This window comes from Zonotrichia leucophrys, chromosome 6, assembly GCF_028769735.1.
Source record: "Zonotrichia leucophrys gambelii isolate GWCS_2022_RI chromosome 6, RI_Zleu_2.0, whole genome shotgun sequence".
Lineage (NCBI taxonomy): Eukaryota > Metazoa > Chordata > Aves > Passeriformes > Passerellidae > Zonotrichia > Zonotrichia leucophrys.
The window spans coordinates 17977787-18000292 of NC_088176.1; the positions used below are offsets into that span (position 1 = coordinate 17977787).

The window sequence follows — 22506 nt, forward strand, 5'->3', positions numbered from 1 at the left end:
GTAGAATACAAGGGAAAAGAAACAATTTTAAGAATGTTACAGTCTTAAACAATAATTTTAACCCATTTTCTATGCTATTTTCACATGACTTTTTTTTCTTTTTTTACTTTCCTGAATATTCACAATCTTCAAATAAAGCAGACCTTTCACTATGCCCTGCTCTCCAGAATTCTTAACCATTTGCCTTAAGGCTATTTCTTTTTTCTTGGCATCTTACTATTTCTCCAACTTTCCAAAATTCTGCATTATTATTCTCAGTGTACAAAGACCTAAAAGCTGTCTAGTAGCTTCTAAAATTAATTGGAGTCAGCTACTTGGATTTTTCCTGCCATGTTTCAAGGCCATGCAGAAAATCACTTTGTTACAGCGATATTGCTGTAATGTCCTGATAAGAAAGTATGATTCTTGTGCTAATTACTATTCAAAATATAAGGCTCAGTCCTGCCAAATGCTGAACATCTTGCATTCCTATGACACTAATGAGCTCTGAATTCCTACTAATTTGAGAGCTCTGTGGACAAAATTTAGCTGCAGGCATTTCCTTCAGTGGGGCAGCAATAGCAGTAATAACAGTGATCTTGCACCCTGCTATCACAATGCTTGTCAGCTCAGAGGCCTCCATGCCTTTCTTTACACATTCCAAATGCCTAATTCCAGATCCTGGTGGCATTCTTTGCTTTACTAGGCCCTATAAGTCAATCAACATGAACCTCCACAATTATGGGATGTGGCAGAACACCTTTTACATACTCTTGTACCATCTGAGGATCTGATTCTTACCTGCATATAAAAATTATGGAATATGTTACTGAAGCAACAGAAAAGCCTACATCAAAAGAACTGTGCTTGTTTTAACAGGAAATGGAGATCTTTGTGACTTTGACAAAGTCAGAGAACAATGGTTATGGATTCTCTGTAGTTCTTAACAAAATGGACACCTGCCTGTATGTTGATGAAATCTTGAATGATCCTGCCCTTTCTGATGGAAGATTGAGAAGGGGAGACAGAATCATTATGGTACAGTAATTTTTTGAGTTTATGCAGAGGAGAAAATATTTACAGATCAATGTCATCATTGGCATTCTTTGTTTAGTATCACCCATTTATCACATACTTAGGTATGTAAATAAATAATATAATAAATCTAATTCTGCTGACCTCAGTTGGATAAATCTCAGGCTGAATAGATTGTATGATGAGGCAAATAAAATTAATCTAGGAACATTCAAGACAAGTGAGACATTAAATGCCTTCCAAATAAATTATATAAACTGAATTAATGTAATAAGGTGATACGTGACACACAAAGGATGCAGGAATTGTGTCCTTTGTAATGTAATAACAAAACCTTTTTTCAGCCCGGTTCATGTTCAATTTTTTTGCATAAAACCTTCTTCCTTGTTTTTTGCAACAAGATCTTGAGTTTCAATGGGAGAAAAAGCTATTTTTATTAAAGCTCTGCATTCAGAAAAATAAAAGTTCAAAAAAGAAATATTATTGCAATCTTAATTGTTAAATGTATTGACATTAAATATCACAGCAAAGCAATAAAAAGGAAGTAAAATCTAATTTAAGCTCATATGCAAAATTCAGAGTAGAGGGAGAAGTAAATGATGGTCAATGAGATGTATGACATGATTTTACTGGTTTGTCATTTAGGTGAATGGAATTGATGTAACATCTTTGCCATGCAATGAAGTCCTGACTTTACTGCAAAGCTCTCCTCCAGATCTGCACCTTGTGGTTGGCCGTGCTGACACTGACCCACGTCCCTCAGTTAGGCCAGATGAGATTCCTGAAATTACTCTCACAAAGGGTGCTGATGGACAGCTAGGTGTGTACTAAATGTTGTATTTGCTATTTTGGACAGGAATGACAGCCTGAGATAATCATAGGAATGACAGGATAATCATAAGCAAACATGCATTTGGATCAGTAAGATCCAAACTGACCTTGACACCTTTATGCTCTTCATCACCCATGACCAAGGAATGAGAGCTTTTTTTGTGGGCAACACCTAAGAGGGAAGACTAATATCTCTTGTTAGACTAATGAAGGTATCTGGAAAAATGATCTTTGGATTATCACCCCACTAACTGAAGTTTCTGGCAGATTTCCAGTATCATATTTTTATGTTACTTATATACATAAGTTTTGGGTGGTTGGATAATAATGTCTACTACCTGCAGAGACACATAAAGATCTATTTGGACGGAAAGAAAATAATTGAAGAAAAGGTAAAGTTTAAGAAGGATGAGCCATAGGTTGAGACTACACTTTGCTATTCAAAAAATCTCCACTTGATTCACCACAGACACAAGGTTTTATCTACAAACAATACAAACAATAAAAGAAATCCCCACAATGTGAGTACCTTGATATTTCTGTAGCATGTTATGAGTACTGCACACAGATAAAACTGTAGCCTCAGGAAGCAGTATGGCTATACGTGCTCATGTACAGCAGGTAGGAACTAGTTATTTCAGAGATTCTTTGAGTGTAGTTTGCACTGTGTAGGTCCCTCCTCAGCTGTTGTAGGCCTCCTTTCCCATGGCACTCTGAAGACTGCAAGGCATTTAAATGTGCATGTAATGAGGGAGCTGCTGCTATGCAGCTCAGTGTCCTATTGCAATGACTATTGAACATCAGGGGAAATAAAGCACTAGGACAGCACTGAAACACAGAGATGGACACCACCATTTAAGTTTTTCCATACTTTTTAAATATCTAATGGCATTTCACTCTTTCAGTCAAGCTTATAAATCCCGTTTTACTGGGGCAAGACTGTTATTTATAATGTCAGTGATTTCTTCAGCCTATCTTTCAGTGACTCACATTTGTTCCACTTTCAGTCACTGACAGTGAAATTCTAAACACACTGCCACAAAAGATGCTTTCTCTGCATTATTCTAGGCTTGAAGCTGACAGGAGGAGCTGGAAGCATGTTACAAGGTATTTATGTGCTAGACATAGTGCCTGGCTCTCCTGCCAGTGTGGAAGGCAGTTTGCAGCCACGAGATCAGATTGTTTACATCTGTGGACTGTGCACTGAGGGCATTAGCCTGGATGATGCAGTGAGAGTGTGTGAAGCTGCCACCCAGAATGTTCAAATCAAAGCCACAAGGTAAATCTGAGCATACCTCATCCTCATGCTGAAGCAGCTTTCTAAATTTTACATCAACAAGTCAAACCACACAAAACTAAAAAATGCTTTATCTCAAAGGTCTGAATGTTGCAACCTGATAAATAACATTCATAAGACATCTTAACTCCTTGTAATTAAAACTGACAGTGCAAGTACGAGTAGACTCACACAAGACAAATGAAAACTCTTCAAATTTCATCATCCAAAACCAAATGTGAAGCCTTTAACTGAGGCTGAGCATCATTTTCATATGTCTTGTTCTCTAGGGAAAATCTTTCTATTTCTTCACTAGTGTGAACTTTCCCTTTATAGTCTCAGATTCACAACTACAAGGAAGAAACTATTTCTGATCAGAAATTCTGAGATAATTCCAACAGATAAAACGTTTTAGAAAGGTGCTAAAAATGCAGCATTTAACGTGCAGCATGACCAGAAAGTCTTTCCAGACCTGAACAATAATTGGCTGTAAAGGATTTTTCTCATCAGTTCATGGCTGCACTTTTGATTCATTGTGTTGCACACTCTGATATCACCAGCTCAGGTCCTGGACTGATGCAGAAATAGCTTCCAAAGATCCCAGAGGAACAGTAAAATATTAACTCAAAGCATGTGAGTAACTGAGTTATGTAACCAGACCCTGTGACAGAATGGCTGTCACAGCTGCCTTAACATAGTTCAAACTTCTATTACTGTTTTATTAACTTGTGCTTATCTAACAGAAGAAGAAACTGCTGCCTCCTCATACATCTTGCTGTACAACAAGTTAGTAGCAGCACCTCCTGATTGTCAGAATTTACAAACTAAGGAGCTAAACAGAAATAGGGTAAAAGAACTTACAAAAGAGCATTCCCACTTTATACAGGGGGTAACCAAAGCTGAATTCAAAATGGACCAGAAAGCAGCTCTGTATTGAGCCAGGTGATTTAACATGCTTATTTTTTTCCCCAACACATTTCAATAAAATGTTTCACTACAGTCAAATATTTTCATATATTGATATCAATTCTCTTTAGAAAAGTACCACTAACAAAATTGTAGAAGGACAACTACAATTTAGATAATTGCATTTCTAAAAATAATTTTCATATGTGCTTTACAAAGCATACAGCGCTTAATGGCTCATATATTTCACTTTTTCTGCCCCCAGAAATGGCAATCCAGTGGTTCCTATAGAGCAGGAAAATAGTAAGTAAGGCTAACGTTTTTGGGTTTTAGTTCAAAACTTGCTGATTTTGAAAAAAAGCATAAGGTATTGATTAATTGCATTTAAAACTTATTAACAATTTGTAATTTGCCATTCAGTATTTCTGTTATGGCCATTTTAAGAGTCTGAAGAAAATTTGGTAGCCGTTTAAAGATAGAAATAAAATGTATAGTTTTCTGTAAAAAAAGTAATTTATTACATCTTCAGTTTCTTTTTTTTAAAATTTGTTATTAAATAGGAATTTTATGTGGTCATATTTCAAGATCTGTTTGGACTGAAACTATTCTATAAGAAGTTTTCCAGCACTTCTTGAGCCACTATTTAATATGAGTGACTACTTCATCATCTAGACCACCTTTTTATACTCTTATTAATGAAGTAAATAGAATCAGCAGGCAGCACTAATATCTGTTAGTTAAAATAAAAGCATTCCTATAAGGGGAGATATTTAATACTCTAACTGATACAAAACTTCAGCAATCATCTGAGCCACAAAGATTTGATCAGAATTGCTCCAGCAGCCTAAGGAGTCTGAGCAAGCACAGGCTGCACCTGCACCCTCAGGTGGAAGGGAAGGAATCACATCTAGGTCAGCACATACAAAGGGTGTTAGTTATGCAAGTAATACTTTCAAATGCACTTTTGGCTGCAGCATTAAGTCAGACCTAACCCCAGTTTCATTTACCTGACTGGATATCTCAGTGGTTTTTGAGTTTTTTTAAAATTATGCAAACATGACTTCAAAAAGTACCTCTGGACCACAATTATTCACATGCCTACACTGATCTGAATACTGGCATATGGTTACCTGAAGAACTTTTTTCAAGTCAAGTTAGTGACAGATTTCCTTAGACATGTAGCCATGTGTCTGTTTCTATAAACTGAAGCAATTTTCTACAAGATATGGATAAAGTTATGTGTACCCTCAGTTAACACGATAGAACTAAAGCACAGTAAATGTGTAGCCTGGTAGGATTTTGCTTACACAGCCTTATGTGAGCTTTGTAGATTCCAAAATTTCTCAAGACACCTTCAAATAGGAAATGAGACCTGCTCCATCTCTGATAGCATTATGAATGCTGTACTGGCACAGTTACCTGCCTCTCCTATAAAACAAGATGTGTAAGGTCCTGCACATGCGTCAGAGCAATCCCAAACATAAACACTTGGGCAGAGAACAGACTGAGAGCAGCCCTGAGAAGGACTTGAGAGTGTTGGTTGATGAAAAGCTAAACATGACTGAGCAATGTGCAATCACAGCCCAGAAGGCCTGTCCTGGGCTGTACCAAAGGCAGTATGGCCATCAGGTTGAGTGAGGGGATTCTGCCCCACTGCTCTGTGAGACCCCACCTGGAGTGCTGCATGCAACTCTGCAGGCCCCAGCATAGCAAGCACATGGACCTGTTGGAACAATTTAAAGGGGAGGCCATGAAGATGGTCACAGGGCTGGAGCACCTGAGCACAGGGCTCTCCTTTGAAGACAGGCTGGGAGAGTTGGAGTTGTTCGGCCTGGACAAGAGATGATGCTGGGGAGACCTTACAGCTCCTTCCAGTTCCTAAAGGGTACTGCAGAGAGACTTCGACAAAGGCATGTAGTGATAAGACAAGGGGGAATGGCATCAAACTGAAAGAGGGCAGGTTTAGATTAGATAGTAGGGAGAAATTCTTTACTGTGATGGTGGTGTGACACTGGATCAGGTTGCTCAGAGAAGTTGTGGACACCTCATCCTTTAAAATCTCCAGGTCCAGGCTGGATGAGGCTTTCAGCAACCTGGTCTAGTGAAAGGTGTCCCTGCTCATGGCAGAGGGTGGAAACTAGATGATTTTTAAGGTCCTTTTAAACCCAAACTGCTCTATGATTCTATGATTCTTCCATTAAAAAGGCACATTAAAAAACCTATACTAATTTTGCATTTGGTGTTCCATTTGCTATCACCACTCATAGATTTATTGATGAATCCGTAATAATTTGTTATTAAGAAAGCAAGCCTTCATTTTTATAGGTTTAGTTACAAGAACACATACTAAAATTGCAATTGCAAAAGGCAGCTTTTTTAAACTACAGGGCATTAATTCTTTTCAATAATTCACACATTAAGAGTACTTTGTGGAAGACAGCTAAGATCAGAATATGATAAAGCAAAACCACAAAACTGGGGGGCTGATAGAGGTGGGAGTGTTCCTTCATCTGCCTGATCATTGCCACATGTCTAGAGTGACTCAGTCTGGTCTCTGATTGTTGCTACAATTTTTAAAATAACAATGGCTAAGATGCAGTAGCTCTGCAATTCATGACTGAAATGTTTATATCTCTGTGCAAATTGGCAAACTTCATCATGCAGTGATCTCACACTGCTTCGTATAGCATAAATATTGGATATTGATGCTTTGTTTAATAATCTAAGCACAGAGTTTGCATTCCATGGGTACATGAAGTTTAGCAGGAGGCCTGTCAGAGCAAACATACATGTTTGTTTTTAGGGCCACCAGCTGAAACAGAGAAAGCCAATATTTCTTTGTCAAATGAAAACCTGAACTCCCAGGAACAGCATCTGCTGCATGAACATGGTAAGGAACTTTGCATTTTTCAATTAGGATTAGTAAAATTGTGTTCTTTGAAAGAAAAGTAAGTTTATAGGTGATAATAGCATCACCTGGGAAAGATTAGTCTTCATAAAAAATCCTGCCTCCCTCAGAGTTTCAGAGAACATTTATACATTACTGCTCTCCATCTGGTGTCTCTGTAGGATGCAATTCTTAAAGCTTCTTTTGGAACCTGCTCACGGGGAGGTAAAAAGGTCACAGTGATTCACATTTCAGGAGTTTTAGGCCACATAAATCCGAGGGATTTATTTTGTATTTCACATATAAAATATCAAATGTTTTATTATGTCTCTGAATGAGATTTTGAGTGTTATACTGTAGAGTATTTTACCATGAGTGTTATACTGTAGAGTATTTTACCAGGACAACTATCTAAAAATTGTTCTTCCTTTTTCACAGAGAAACATTTGGAGGAAACAAACTGTGATGATCAGCAGAACACTCCTGATTCTCCAGAATGTAAAGTAAGTGACACTCTGAGGTATGAGGTGGTTCATCAAGTGAAGTGAGCTATATGGAGAGAGGTTTTTTCAATAGTGGTATTTAATGCATTTTCTTCCTCTCTTTGAAAATGTGAATATAATGCACTTGGAGAGTGTCCTGTAAGTGTTGAATTGTATTCAGCATTCACACAGTAGAATGCACTGGGCACTTCCTGGGGACAGACTCTTCTGTTGCTGTCTTTCAATGCTTAGAAAGAAGGCAGCAAAGGAAAAAGACACAGAATGTCACAGCATGGGATTCTGGGGAAAATACGTGCAATTGTTAAACATTTTCCACAACAATCTTTGAAAACTGAGATTAATGTGTTTCATTCTGCAATTTTCAGACAGACATTTGAAAATAGAGTAAAATTAGCCCAATCTTTGCAGTACTATGCAGCACTGATATAGACCGATATGAACTTGGCAAGAGTAATGCATTTTTCAAGTTATTTATTATTTATTATCAATTCCTGAATGCACAGGAATGTTGTTGTTCGGGGAAGAAAAGTTATTTCCATGCTCAGCATACAATGCTTGAAAATTCTTACAAGCGCAAACATCACTTCTATTGGCGCAAAGGCATGGAAAGTAACTTTAATTTAAATGACCCAAAGTGGGAGTGGTATTTCATGTGAATAGATATAGATTAAGTATTTTTCTCTTTATTGTGTAAAAAAGCTGTTTCTTGTTAAAATTAGACCTCCAACCTGGCAAAAAATTTCAAACAATTTCCTAATTTTTTATTATGTCATCACTATTTCACTATTACTGCTTCTTCTGCATGATTTAATCCATGACGGCTTATCTGTTCCACCTGCAAAAATATTTCAGAAGGCTGATACTTGTGGCAGTGGAACTAGTCATGCTGCAAGTCATAAACATTTCTAGCTTGCTGCTATTTCTGACATAGTACTTGACCCTAAAAAAGCAGCTGATTTTAAAAGCAAATGAAGTGCTAAAGTAAGAGATGGAAATGTTGGGATTACAAGATTAAGATCTAAATTAGAGAAGAATAAGAGAATAAACTATGTACTGCATTACTGTCACGCCGGATGTAAGAATGCCTTATTTGTCAATTAAGGTGATTTATCTGATATATTATAAAAGGATTACAGAAGTACACATTTCTTTGCTCTTAAGGGTTATTTTTCCCCAGCAGCAATTATTAAACAGAGTATGAAAATAAGTATGTACTATTTTTATTCTGATACATACATGCAGCTCTTATCTTGATTCCTGGAAGTTCTGTAGATCTATTCAAGAGCAGAGTAGGAAATATCCCATAATCCACATCAGACAGTGAGGACTGTGGAAATAATGGGAATCTTGAGTAATAAAAATGCAAACAAAATACAGCCCTGAATAAATGTCACTTTAGACTGCATCCTTGTCTATTGTAGGACTTCATTATTAAGATTGAGCTGGAAAAAGCAGAAAATGGAAGCCTGGGATTTGCACTGGTAGGTGGAAAAAATGGCAGGGCTATCCTAATAAAAGCCATCAGCCCGGACAGCAGTGCAGATCTGGATGGGAGACTTCAAGTTGGTGACATCTTACTGAAGGTAATGTTCGTTCTCCATTGCTTTGGCTCACATTTTCTCTACTTTATAATGAGCATCTGTCCAATACAAAGTGGAGCAGATTGGAAATCTGATGCTGCTTTGCACAGTAACATGTAGGAGGTGCTGTCCCTTGGCTCCTGGTGGTCAGAGGGCTGTCCTGAGACCCCTGTGTCTTCCCTGGAGTTCAGCCTCCTGTGGGACTGGGCCTCCCCAGAGCTGGACACCCCAGCAGAAGCAGACCCAGAATCACAGAGCAAGCAGCCAAGTGCACCTACTCCTGACTGTAACTGTGCCTAGTGAGGATTCCAGAGAAACTTCAGGGAAACCAGAGGAACTGGCCAGGCATGCAGGTCACAGCTAACCAGGAGACTACAGGGAAGAACCTGTCACGTTAGGTATTATCAAGACAAACAAAAAGCACTGGAATTAGGGCTTTTCAGTCTTTATTTAAAATCTTACTATCCTAGCCACTCTGTCACCTTTTAATATAAGTATTCCTTTTTGTTACACCAAATTACTTTTTCTTCTCCCTCCATGAGTTTCAAAATTGTTTGATTTTCTGGCTTTGATTTACTTCCATCTCTCTTTCATCTTCTCAATGAAGAATGGGGGAAAGCCCACTTACTATCTCAGATGATAATTCTGTGGTGTCCTGCTGGCAATCATGGCATAAAGATAAAGAGGTGAAGGATCAAGTGAGTCAGGAGAGAATGAGAATTCTCTCCCACAAATGGGAGAAAATGATGACACATGAAGTTCAAAGAAGTTATATGAAGATTTCCCAGTGCTAGAGCTTTGTGCTACAGGAATGTGGAAATACACATCATTGTATTTTTCAGGTGAATGAGACCTTTGTGTCTGGTCTGCCACGCCAAACAGTCACAGATCTGCTGCGCAAGGCGCAAGGCACCGTTCAACTCACTGTCTGCCGAAGCCTGGCTTTGCACTGGGCCTATTCAGGCAACCAGAGCAACAGAGCTCCCACTCCAAACACAAAGGCAGAGCCTGGTAAGCACCCACATCCACTCATCATATGACAGAAGTGGGAATATGGTTGCCTGAATTCAACTTTGGTCTTAGTGAAACAAGTCAATTTTACAGTCAGTCCTGTCTCATAGCTGTAGGTACAAACACATTCTTCACCCTGATTTGCAGCTCTGGCTAAACTGCTCAAGACATAGGACCACAGGGAAGAAATGCCCAAGTGTGATTTTTAAATCTAGGAACAAAGCTGTAAGACCCTCAAAGATGCTTTAATTCAGTTTAAGCTTTTTTAAGTCGTGAATGTTGGTCTGATTTCACCCCATTTTATGCAACTCATTGATGAAATCACAGCCTGGTTTTGGCTCAGTTGCTAAAATACTTCTCCCACAAATTTCACATCCCATCGCTCCTACTTATCTCCTGGATGCACTACACCTCCTGTTCTGTCTGGCAGACAGAGCCTCTCTCTTCTGTGGTGTTCATGCTCAAACACAGAAGCCTCTGCTCCCAGGTCTATTGTTATTCATTTGAGAGCAAACCCATCTTGCAAAGGGCAGTACTTACAGGCATGACTAACTCTATGGAAGAACTTTGTGCTCTATGCTCTGCTCTATTGAATTCTCAAAAAAATCCAAACTAATTAAAGCTGGGAGTGGAAGCAAGGATATAAAACTACCAATAGATTACATAGTTATAGTCCTCAACGTTTTATTTCTTTGAATACTGAAACATTTCCTATAATGTGGAGAAACGTAAGTGGGAAGGATATAGAATTCCTCCTTCTGGCCTGCTGGTTATTGAAGGCTTTGTTTCAAGTATTCATAATCAAGATACTGCCATTGCCATTTTCTTCTTACATGACATCAGTGAATTACGTAGTTTCTGGGAAGTTTGAACTGTTTTCCTGAAAAACACAATGGTATTACAGAAGTAGTGGCAGCAAAGTTAATTTATGGTATTTTTCCCTTAGCACTGTGAAGGAATGAGCTGGGTTAGGGAGAGCAGATTTAAATTGTTTCATGGTTTTTTATAGCTGCTGTTGATACAGGGCTTTCTTTCAGTGTATCTTCTGGCAGTCTGAATTATGCTGGCTTCTTTGGTGGCGACATATGGCATTTGTGCACTATTAACCCTCCCAGGCATTCACAAGAGGGAGATTCCATGCTAGTTTAAGGCACCATATTTCAGTGCCCCATCTGAGGTCAAAGTCCTTTGGTCTAAGCAGCAGAGAACAAACGGACCTATATTTTCATGCATTTGATTTTTTTTTTGTTTGTTTGTTTTCTGGTATTCAGCAAGTGGTGGGGAAAGCCTGCAAGCTCAGCCTGTTTTCAGTTTCAAGCAAGAAGGCTCCAACCAAATGTGCAACAAGGTAAAATCAGAGAAGTTTTCAGAAGTTATCAGGCAATGTACTCATGTTTGTTTACAATGTGAGTTTGCTGCAATGTGGGCAAGAACCAGACCTTCTTGATGAAAAAAATATTTAATCTGAGGGAAGTGTGCTGCCATGACTGGAGCTGCTGACATTTGAGTGAGTCAGGATTCCACTGAGACAAGAGCATATGATAAGTAGAATACATATGCTAAAAGGGTGGAGGGAAGAAAGGCTGCATATGCAAGTCTTGTTCTGATTCTTTATAATACTGAAATGAATAATTTATTAATTTTATCATCCTTTCAGTACTTCTAAACCATGTACATGAAAAGATTTCTATCCAGCTATCTCCACTACTATTCAAAATTCAAATGCATCTAAATTTCTTCAAATATGACTATTATTTTGAATCTTAGTAAATCCTGCAAGACATTCCACATTAAATTTCAGAGCATTTATTATTTATAAATTTAAAACTGTAAAACTCCTCAGTAAATGTGAGAAAATTAGGTCTTATCCTCAAGAAAACAAATGAAAAACCCAAACCCTGATTCAAGTAATGTAATTGAACCAGAAAAAGAAAAATGGTAATTTGAAATAATTATTTATCAAGTGTTACAGCTGAGAAGAAGCTGCTTTCATATACTAATAGCAGATATCCTGCATTATTATTTAAATGTAGGACCTAGTCATTACTCTTTAGGATGGATAAACAGCCACCAGTACTATTGCTTCTATTGCATATGGAGGATCATCAAGGGTCTGCCTTCTCTGTTAGCTGAGTGCTTCTTCAGCAGAGCAGCTGCACCCTGCTCCTACCATTAGCATTGTTGTGTCTAAGATAAAAAAGGAAATTATTACCAACAGCTCCATCTCAGGTGCTGGTGCTTCCTGCTGCCAAGAACTGGGAGAAGAAGAATGTGACTCATGATTCCTGTGATTGCATTTTCTTTCTCAGATCAGAGAAGATATAACCAACCTTTCAAAGTCAGTCATGCATGCTGAGATGTAGAGGTGTCTCTGGACTGTGCTATTGCTCAGAAACTTACAAATCTAATAAGGCTTTTTACTCCGACTAGTTACTGCAATACACACTTTTGTCTGAAAGTGGAAACTATTTTATTTTCCCTTTCCTTCTTAAGCAAAGGACATGTTTCTGTCAGAAATAAGAGTGTTGATGAAAGTAACTACATTCTTGATGTTTCTGTGTACTGATTTTTCACAGCTTTTTCTTATTTGAAATATGCAGGATGCAGAAAGAACAGACAAATCTCCTCTGCAAGGTCAGCTGGCTGGACAAGACTACAAGGACCTCATCAGTAATGTTTCAGACAGGTAAGTCTTTCAAATGAAGTAAAACTATTAAAATAAATAGTATGGATAAATTATTTGTATATTTCCAGCTCTGTCCTAGTGTGGTATGAAAACGACAGAACACGGGTCTATTGGAACGCAGCTCCACCTTGAGGAAGAGCTGCTAAACAGCTTCCACACAACTACTAAGATAAGAGAATTGAAGCTTTCAGGTGTAAGGCCTAACAATGGAAAAATATCCTACATGAAAATACTCACTAGCTGTGAGAAACCTTACTTCCAGTCATTTTTGAGCATCTTTTTATTCAGAGTATGTTCTTACCTCTGAAAAAACCAACAACAATTGCATACTGAAAATAGTATTTTTAGTAGCTATATTTGCAAACAATACGCCAGACAAAATGCTACTACAGCACCTTGAACTTATGATCTTCAGAGTTCTGATTAATTCTTGTAAAGAGCTGCCCAAAAAAGTTAAAAATAAGCACAAGCAGATTAAACACAAAATCTTTGTATGGTTCAGATTATCTAAGCTTCTGTCACTTCAATTGACATTGTTTTGCAGGTCACAGAAATGTGTAGAATGTGAAAGCTGCAGAAGAGAAAATCAACAGTCTGAATCAGGCAGCTGGAGCAATGAAGATGATGTTATGCCCCACAGGATTCCTGTTCTACCTAGAAGTAATCATGCAAAAACTTCTCTTGTTTCTTCAACAGTATAGCCCAGCATCTCCATACATGTACACTGAGAACAACACTAGTCCCTTGTACACAAGCTAAGGATTTGCTCTTTCAGTCTAAAAGATCAGAGCACTCAGGACACAATTTTTACTACTGATGCACAGATAGGCCATCCAAACTTTTGTAACTCTTAAAGGAGACACGAGGTCTCTCCTCTCTCCCTGACTGTTCCCATACAACTTCCCAAAATAAGTAAATAAACACTTAAAATGCAGAACAAAGGGTCAAATTGTCTCTCAAGACCTCTTACTCAGAATCACTGAATTTCACCCCTCATGACAATTTCATTAAAATCTCTAGAACTGATGTGCTTAAGCAGGTACTGAAGCACTTTCATAGCTCAGGTGCCAAAGCCCCTCTGACACCCAGAAGAGTTTACAGAAAGAATCTGCCTAATTGTTCCTTTATGAAAATTAAGCTCCTTCTACTCCAAATGAGAATAATTTGTGAAAGGAATGATACTGAAGATGCTGCAGTATCTCACAGATTCTGTGAAATACAGATTGCTCTCTCTGTCCTTGCTTCTTCTCACCCAGTGGAAGCAATGAGTTGCTGATGGCTCTTATTAGAAGTAAAACATAGGTAACTCCCTCACACTAACAAGCCTTGCTGGCCAACAAACAGAACATTATAAACAATCTATCATCTACTACCTGCTCAGAGTTTGGGATTTTTTAATTCCCCTTGATCTGTAAGGAGAGGTGTGTGGGAAATAACGTGCTCTGTCTGGAGTGGGGATCTGTCTTCACTGCCACCCTCAGCTTGATAATAGGAGCCTCTTTGAGGGTTAGAGACTGGAATACAGGCAGAAAATGTCTTAAAAGCTCAGGCAAAGTGGGGGCAAGTTGTAGCCCAGACATAAACACAGCAAGCACAACTCTATTGGAACAGAAATTAATTAAGAGTAGTGATGATACAATACAGGAGGAGAGCAGAGCAATGCTTCTTGTCTTCATCCTGCAACAAACCCCTGGGACACATCATCAGCTTTTCTTTGAGACAGCTGGTATGTTATCCTTTGCAAACAGCAGCCTATGACTAAAAATCCCAAATTCCATAATTCCTCTACCTCAAACCATTATTTTTTACATAAAAAGCTACTGTTTTTACTCAACATGGGAACAGAAGTTTTTCTATCACTCCAGTAGAGTAGTGATATTTTTTCAGGTGCAATGTTTATCCATTTTCCTAATCTGTCAAGTACTGGACCAGAACACACATTTCAGGATGAGCTAAGTAGTAAAAGTGAGTCGTGACTTTGGTGCATCAAAGACAGTTCATATATTGCTCTTGAAGGGCAGTATGAGTTAAGATGAGAAGAAAAATGTATTTGCTTACTTCAGGAAGGAAGAATTTGCCGTGATTATTCCTAGCAGTGGAGTGGGCCAATACTAATTGGTATGGAAATGTTGGAAATGCAAAGATGATTCTCTGTAAAGATGTGGCCAGTCTCCTATACCAGTATAAACTAGCATTAAAGTCTCCAATTCTGCAAGAACAGTTTATTTAGAACAGACTGTATTTAGAAACTATGTGAGGAAATAACTTGCAATAGTTGGATCTGCTTCCAAATAACATGAAATGTGGTGCTAGTTGTATCCATGATGTTGACTTCTTCTTTCTGCTGTGAACATAAGTAAGTTGAAAATATTTTCTTCCATTTTCTCATATTTCACTTCCACAATATAAGCAGCAAAATATATATACACACTGCAGCTCCCTAGTTTTCAAAGCCAAGATTCTGCACTATGAACAATAATAATTAAAACTTCTTGCTTTTTTGTTATTTCTTTTGAGTTTTTGTTTGCTTTTTTTTTTTTTTTTTGTTGATACATAGACAGAACCTTTGCTTCTGGAGATGAACTGACTCAGTTAATTAACTTGAAACCATCACAGAGTGGAGTAGATCCAAGGACTGGCATAACAGGTCTTATTCAAGGACTTCAGCTGCAGATTGAGAATCAAGAGGTGCTAAAGGAGTTTATGGTAAACTTTGATCACTTCTTAAGAGTTAAAAGTTCAGCAAAGCTAAGAAAGTGGCTTTCCATACAATGCATACTGTATGGGAGTTCACTTTGTATATCTTTACTGCATCCTTTTCCTCTGACATTTATTCCTGCCAAAATGGGGTTTCTGCTCTGCTGTTTGGGTGGTAGTACAGTATTTGCATATCTCTTTCCACGTCTATCAGTCTTACTATGTTCCCTGTTCAAAGACACTTCCCATGTAGAAGGAAAATAAAAAATGTAACATTCAAAATGTAGATTAGGAATTACTTTTTCCTAGACTGACTTCTTCTTACCCCCTCAGCTCTGCTGAACATCTACCTAAGAACTATCCTAGGGGCTGCACCTAAGCAAGAAATCCATGCTGCTAAGGATTCACTAAAGTAGAAACAGTTGAAAGGAAATTGTTCCACTCAAAGGAACACCCCACTTATCCATGTAACTCATTGCCACAAGATGCTGTTATGATCAGGAACTTTGTAATGAAATTACAAAGAAAAAGTAATGTACCTCCACAGATAACGAAAACACATAATTATATCTGATTGCATATAAATAATGAAAAAAAAAGTAAAATTAGGAAGGCTTGTAAAATCTCTTGTTTCAGAACATAAACAGAATATGAAGTTATCATCAAATTCCCAAAGAACAGATTATTTCATTATTCTTCAAGATATTTTCCTTTAAAGGACATGCTCATTACCAGTGCAATGGATTGCTGCCACTTTTCCATAGTAATTGCAATGTTATCAGTTTCTTTCACTTGCCTTTATATCTCTGACTTTCTGGGTACAAAATCCCACAGGCTGAAGTGTATAGGATTTGCTGGCATTCCCTAAAGGCTCAAGGGCATGTATTAATTTTCATTCATTACATTCCATTACTGATGTAGGTGTAGCTTACTATGAGCTCAGTCACACATCTGCACAGAAAACATAAAGATCTAATAAGTAAAGTGCTGGTTACCAAAGGCAGTGGATATTTTATCTGAGTAAAAGCCGTAGGAACTGATGCAAGTGTTCAAGAACTGTCATATGTATTTCAGTTCTTATAAATGTATAGTGGCAGAATGTGATGATTGAGCATTGTGCAACGCACAGAAAATAGGTAGAAGAATAACAAAAACATCGAGGTAACACAAAAATTTAATGAAATGAACTTGCACATTCCTGCTTCTGACTACTCTGCATTCAATTCCTCTAAATTTGCTGTGAAGTTCTTCATGACTGTATGATTTGCACTTAATATCATTGGTGCTGTTCTCTATACTTATCACTTATTCCATCACTGAAAAGTATTCAGTCATTTTTGCACTGTTCATAGTGCAATAGTTACTGCTTGTGTTATCAATCATAAATGCTGACATTTGGCCAACACAGTATTCCAAACATCTATAATACAGCAATATACAAAAGGGACTTGTAACGATGGGGTCTGAGGATGAGGGTTGGAAATATCACTTGAAAATGCAGAAATAATATATATTGCAGGGAAGAGAAAATACAAAGCAAATTGAATTTTTTGCCTAGAAGTTTAGAGAATGATGTACTGATTCTCTTCTGTAACAAGTCTACTTGCCAGCCTTGGGTTATACACAGCAGTAAAATTTGTTGACACTGACACTGTAAAAGCTGTCTGTTGAGGACGGGAACAACATAGATTGACTATTTCTTTTTGATCTAGGCTTTAGAACATGTGAAGCCAATAGATGACTGCAGAACTGGCAAAGCACCAGAAAACCAGAATAAAAACAGATACCGAGATATCCTTCCATGTAAGTATGCACAGAAATGAGAACATACATTTGGTGAACAAAGTCATCAGAGGAACACAAAAAAAAATTCTGGACCCTTGATGTCTTCCTAAACTGCAGCAACAGGACAACACATGCAAAAATGTGTGTCATCTCTATCTTCAGTGATGCAGTATATATATTCTTAGAGGTTCTTCTCCTTTATAACACCAATATCCAGTGACAACATTCCTATGCAATACATGAGAAGCAGCACTGGGTACACTATGTTGGAACACTGGAAAACAATTCTATAGTAATTAGAAGGCTTTTCACAGTGTTACACAAGTACCTCAAGAGAAATAGAGCTGCAATGAACCATAGAATTTATCTGTGGGAATTCCTACTTGCAATGGTTAATATTAGTGCTACTAGTCAAATGTGTTCTAAAATCCAGAGGGATACTTTTCTGGAGAGACTGAGGTCTCTTCTTTCCTGAGTTCTGGAGATGGTAGAACTCTGTTTCAGTTCCACAACTGAAATAGCATCTTTCTATTTCTGTACAGATGATAAGACACGAGTTCCTCTGGGAGAAAAGAATGGCTACATTAATGCAAGTTACATTAGAATGAATGTTGGAGAAGAGGAACACTTTTATATTATAACCCAAGGGCCTCTTCCATCCACTATGGCTGATTTCTGGCAAATGGTCTGGGAGAGTGAATCAGATGTGATTGCCATGATGACAAAAGAAGTGGAGCTAGGGCAAGTCAAATGCCATCGATATTGGCCTGAATCTCCCTATAACTCTAAAGAACTGGCTAATTTCTATCTCAGGCTACACAATTACCAGCCTCTGGAATACTTCATAATTAGAAAAATAGAAATTATCAGCAAGCAGGTAAGTTGATTTAATACTTTCATATATGATGAAATTGATTACATAGTTTATGTGAGTAGATACAAGTAGTATTGTCTGCTTCTTCTATAATATGTGCCCAGTATTTTTGGGGGATGTAAAAATCTGAATAACAGGCATGAAATCAGGATTAATGAGGTGCTTTCTTCTCGCTCATTGCATAAGCAATGGATATAATATTGCATATGTTTGGACAAGGACTTCCAAAAATGAGACCTCTAATAGTCACAGAACTGGTGTGTTCAGTGTTTTGCAGAATTGTTTACTGTTCTCATCAAATCAGATCCCCACCACAGTGGATTCATATTTGTAATGGTGGTTGAATGGAAAGGGGGAGAAGGTGGCTTTCATCCTAGAATTTAGGACAAATGATACATTTTTGTTCATGAAAATACACAAACACACATGAAACTGCAAATCTAGCAGCAATTTGTTAGAAACTTAACAAATACAGAATCCAGGTGGAAGAACACAGAAAACAGGGCAGGTATAAGTCCATCATTCTTGCCTCAATATTAAGCAAAGCTTTGCAAAAATTTCTGCAGGGCATATTATCTAGTGGCATAATTAAAACATCTGTGCCAGACTAAACTTGGTGCCTTTTCCATCAAGATAACATTTGAGGAAATGCACCTTATGTCACTGAGTGTGAAGCATTGTAAAGCATTTGATAGGAGTCTTCCTGAAAGACTCTTAAAATGGCAATATAGAACACCACATGTGATTGTTTCAATGAACATGCTAAGTTTGCTATGTTTGTACTAAATCAGTAGCAACTACAGAAAGCCACAGGTCTACTTCAGCAGAAATCCAGATTTACATTCAAATTCATCTGATAGTAAAAATCAAGGTAGTTAGCATTCAGATTTTAACATGGTTTTGTGAACTGCCAACAAGAAGCTTTGACCCAGGAAAATTTAGTTAATATTACCAATAAATGACATAACTACATTCTTTCAAGGCAACTGAATAACTTAAGCATCTCATCAAAGTCATGTGAAGTAAATTTCCTAGGCCTGTGTTCCTGAGTGCGTTTCTTGAAATCTAAAGAAACATTAATAGAGTCAAGTATGAAAAGCTAAAGAACTGAAGAGTAAAAAAACAATTTTAGGAATGAGGCTGTAGGAAAATTTTAGTGGAATTCCTTGAAAATTGGTTTTGGGACTGATAATTCTTATGCTTTCTTGTCTCTCTTTTCCAGACAGAAGAAAAGCGCATTATAAGTCATTTGCAATTTACCACTTGGCCAGACCACAATACTTCCAAACTGGCCGAGCAGCTTGTAAAATTTATTTGTTACATGAGAAAAGCTCACAGGAGAGGACCTATTATTGCTCACTGCAGCACTGGCATTGGAAGAAGTGGAGTTTTGCTGTGTGTTGAAATTCTTCTCAGCCATATAGAAAAAGATTTATGTGTAAGTATCAAACAGGTCATTGTTAAGTATTACAAATTTGGTAGGGATGTCAACGGCATGGTGGGAACATCTTAGAACAGAATAAATCCTCTAAGAATTCACCCTAACAAAACAGAATAAACCCAGCTTTCATTGTTTTAAACCACAAAGATAGTAACTACAAATATACTGTTTCTAAAAGAGCTGTCACAGCCTCCCTATCTGAATATGCTTAAATTTTTCTTTCTAATTTGCACATCAACCAAAGTAAAAACAATTCTCTTCTGACAGTTCAACATCAAGCAGATAGTGAGAGATTTGCGAGATCAGCGTTTTGGCATGATCCAAACTAAGGTAAGTTGTAAATATGCAACTAGATCATTGTTTTTTAAAAAGCCTCAATCCGTGGTACAGCTCCATATGCTATGATAAAGCTGGGGCTTAAACTATCATTTTAGTGCTCTCATTGAGGAAAATAACAGCCCTCTAGGCAAGGGGTGTCCAGTTTTAAATATGAAAGTCTGTGTATTACTCAATAAGTGAAATAAAAGTAAAACAGCAATACAAGACAAATACAACACACCCCCTTTCTTTTTCTAAAACAAGAAGAAAAGGAAGTATCACAGAAACAGGGATTTACTATAAACCCTACCCTGCAAAATTATACCCTTTAGTTGAATTCTTGCTATTGATGAGTTATCATCACCAAGTAAACTCTTCTATCCTCAGCTAAACCCACTCCTGAAAACATTTTTCACTCAAAAAAAAGAAAATATGCTGCTAACTCACCTTAGAGAAAACACCTGGTGGGAATAAAAACAAGAGAAGACTCAAGTTCTTCCTATAGGCAAATATTTTAGCACATGCTTTGATAGATTTTCCTTCAGGGTAATGACTGAGCATGAGACTAAAATTAAGCAAATATATAACCTTCACTATCCTTAATGACAGTTGAGTACATGCTTAAACTACAGAGTCCCTGTACTTTTACTAGTGATGGAACAAAATGAATAAGGATTCTCTGAAATATGTACGTTTTGTATCCATATGATATAGATGTGATATTATATAACATTTAAACATATAACTTCAGCTAGTCCATCCTTCTTTGTCTAGAATTTATGTTGAATGTAAGCAGGTGTTTCACACTGGTGTCTCCACACACAGGATGAGTATTTATTCTGTTATGAAGTTGTGCTGGAAGTCCTTCAGATCCTGCGAGCCATGGATTCCTACTGAGTATGATTCCTATAGTATGACTCTTCCTGTTGCTATTCCACTGGACTCCAGGGACTGCTCTGCAACTACTTTAAAGAGATATCATGCCAGCACAGACAAGTGTTATAATATATGCTTTTTTAGATTACAAAGTAATTTAAAAACCTTGCTTAACGTGTCCTGTGCAAGTCATTTATTTCTTGGCTCAAAGTATGCAGAAACAGCCAGCCAGCACTGCAACACTGCTGTGTCAAACTGCTATGGACAATTTTTGCATTCTGTGTAATAACATATTCATTGTTAGGAATATGTGTTGGGACTGTAGCAAGGATGTAGCAGCCTTTGGAATTAGCTTTAGTATCCAGAGGGCAACTATAAAGATCTAAGATTCTATTGTTGTTAGGGTAAGATTAGTTGTCCCTCATCTATTGTTGTGCACTGTTTACTTCCGGACTGCAAATCAGTGTTTACTCCGCCAGTTATACTTTTGCATGGAAGGACTCAGTTTGGTGACCTTTGGTTGCTTGAACAATCTAGACCCATTTCCTGCCCATGAGTTTATACCACTATCACCAGACATCTTAAATCAAGAAATTGACATAAAAAGTAGGATGCCTTTAAACCCTGGTCCTCTTCAAAGGAAGAGCATTCTAATAATTGGATGGAATATTAATTTTTTCATAGCAATATGAACAGATGTAGATAGCACCAATATTTTCATTCCTCATCCATAGAAAAAGAAATGCAATACTAAGCCCAGTGAAAAAACTGTGTGTGCGTTGTGGTACACACGAACATTTCATCTTTCCCTAATCCTTTATATTGATTAACTATTGTCTCATTCTTACCTAGGATCTGAAATATGGGATGTCCTGCTGGTTTCAGTTGGGGCTGAATCAGATCTTTAAATTAAAGAACTCTCTGTACAGTTTATTTTTCTTGTAAAAAGTGTTTCTGTTCGTGTGGGTGGATTTGAACAGAAATCTGCTGTTCAAGGTGTAAGATTGTATTTTTTTTCCATTTGTTGTACTTCTAAGTCCTTATCTAGAAAGTGACATATGGAAGTGATTAGATATGCATTAGAAGATATGCATTATTAGATATATTTACAAGGAATGCCTATTATTAGATATGCATTTCTTGTAAACATAGGAAACTGAAAATATCTAACTAAATTGTATATATTTTTAAAACTTGGTTTCTGCAAAAGAGAAAAGATTAGGAGGTATCGGGTATAAAACAGCAGTTGAAGCAAGAAAATAAAATAACTATTTATTTTATTACCTATTACGAATTAGAGGTTTATAATTCAGAAAGAATGGGGTATTAAATAAAAATTTAAAGTATGGCTTTTAGAAAAAGCCACTGTAATACAATTATAATTAAGGACAAGGCCCATTTTTTCTTTCTGCTCTCCAATAGTCTGAAGACAGTCTCCAATATAGAAATGCAATTATGTGAGCCAGATGCCAATTTCAAACTTTATTAATAAAGTTCCAGAGCAATGCTAAATAAATTCAGGAATAACCCCAGATTTATATTTATATAAACATATAAAGAACTCAATGTTTTGTCTTAAATTCATTGAATTTGGTCCTTCCTTGAAGCATTACTCTCCATGTATTCTGCATTTATTATCTCTATGTTGCATACGAAGGTCTGTTCACACAATTTTGTCAAATATCAACAGCCAATTTTTTTCTCATAACTTTTTTAACTTAATTTGGTATTTGGCCTTTCACTTTAATTGCTTCACATGTACTAGGCAATCAATGCATTACACTGTAATGAATACACAATCCATCTTTTGTACCACAATAA

At 37.3% G+C, this 22506-nt stretch overlaps 2 protein-coding genes across 2 annotated transcripts in view; both read left to right on the plus strand.

Moving 5' to 3' along the window:
• FRMPD2 (FERM and PDZ domain containing 2) overlaps nucleotides 1-5873 on the plus strand; it is a 40968-nt gene extending 35095 nt beyond the window's left edge. Inside the window, exons 31-34 of the mRNA XM_064716998.1 lie at nucleotides 859-1017; nucleotides 1660-1834; nucleotides 2914-3124; nucleotides 5726-5873. Coding sequence (XP_064573068.1) covers nucleotides 859-1017; nucleotides 1660-1834; nucleotides 2914-3124; nucleotides 5726-5873 — 693 coding nt within the window. The remainder of the gene's footprint in view (nucleotides 1-858; nucleotides 1018-1659; nucleotides 1835-2913; nucleotides 3125-5725) is intronic.
• A 1489-nt stretch (nucleotides 5874-7362) lies between these two features.
• PTPN20 (protein tyrosine phosphatase non-receptor type 20) lies at nucleotides 7363-20706 on the plus strand. Its single transcript, XM_064716999.1, has 11 exons — nucleotides 7363-7417; nucleotides 8839-9000; nucleotides 9840-10008; nucleotides 11280-11356; nucleotides 12609-12694; nucleotides 13239-13354; nucleotides 15252-15400; nucleotides 17104-17194; nucleotides 17719-18053; nucleotides 19759-19821; nucleotides 20635-20706. The coding sequence occupies exons 4-11, from the start codon at nucleotides 11345-11347 to the stop codon at nucleotides 20704-20706; spliced, it is 924 nt and encodes a 307-aa protein (XP_064573069.1). The 5' UTR covers nucleotides 7363-7417; nucleotides 8839-9000; nucleotides 9840-10008; nucleotides 11280-11344.
• Nucleotides 20707-22506: the final 1800 nt, after the last annotated feature.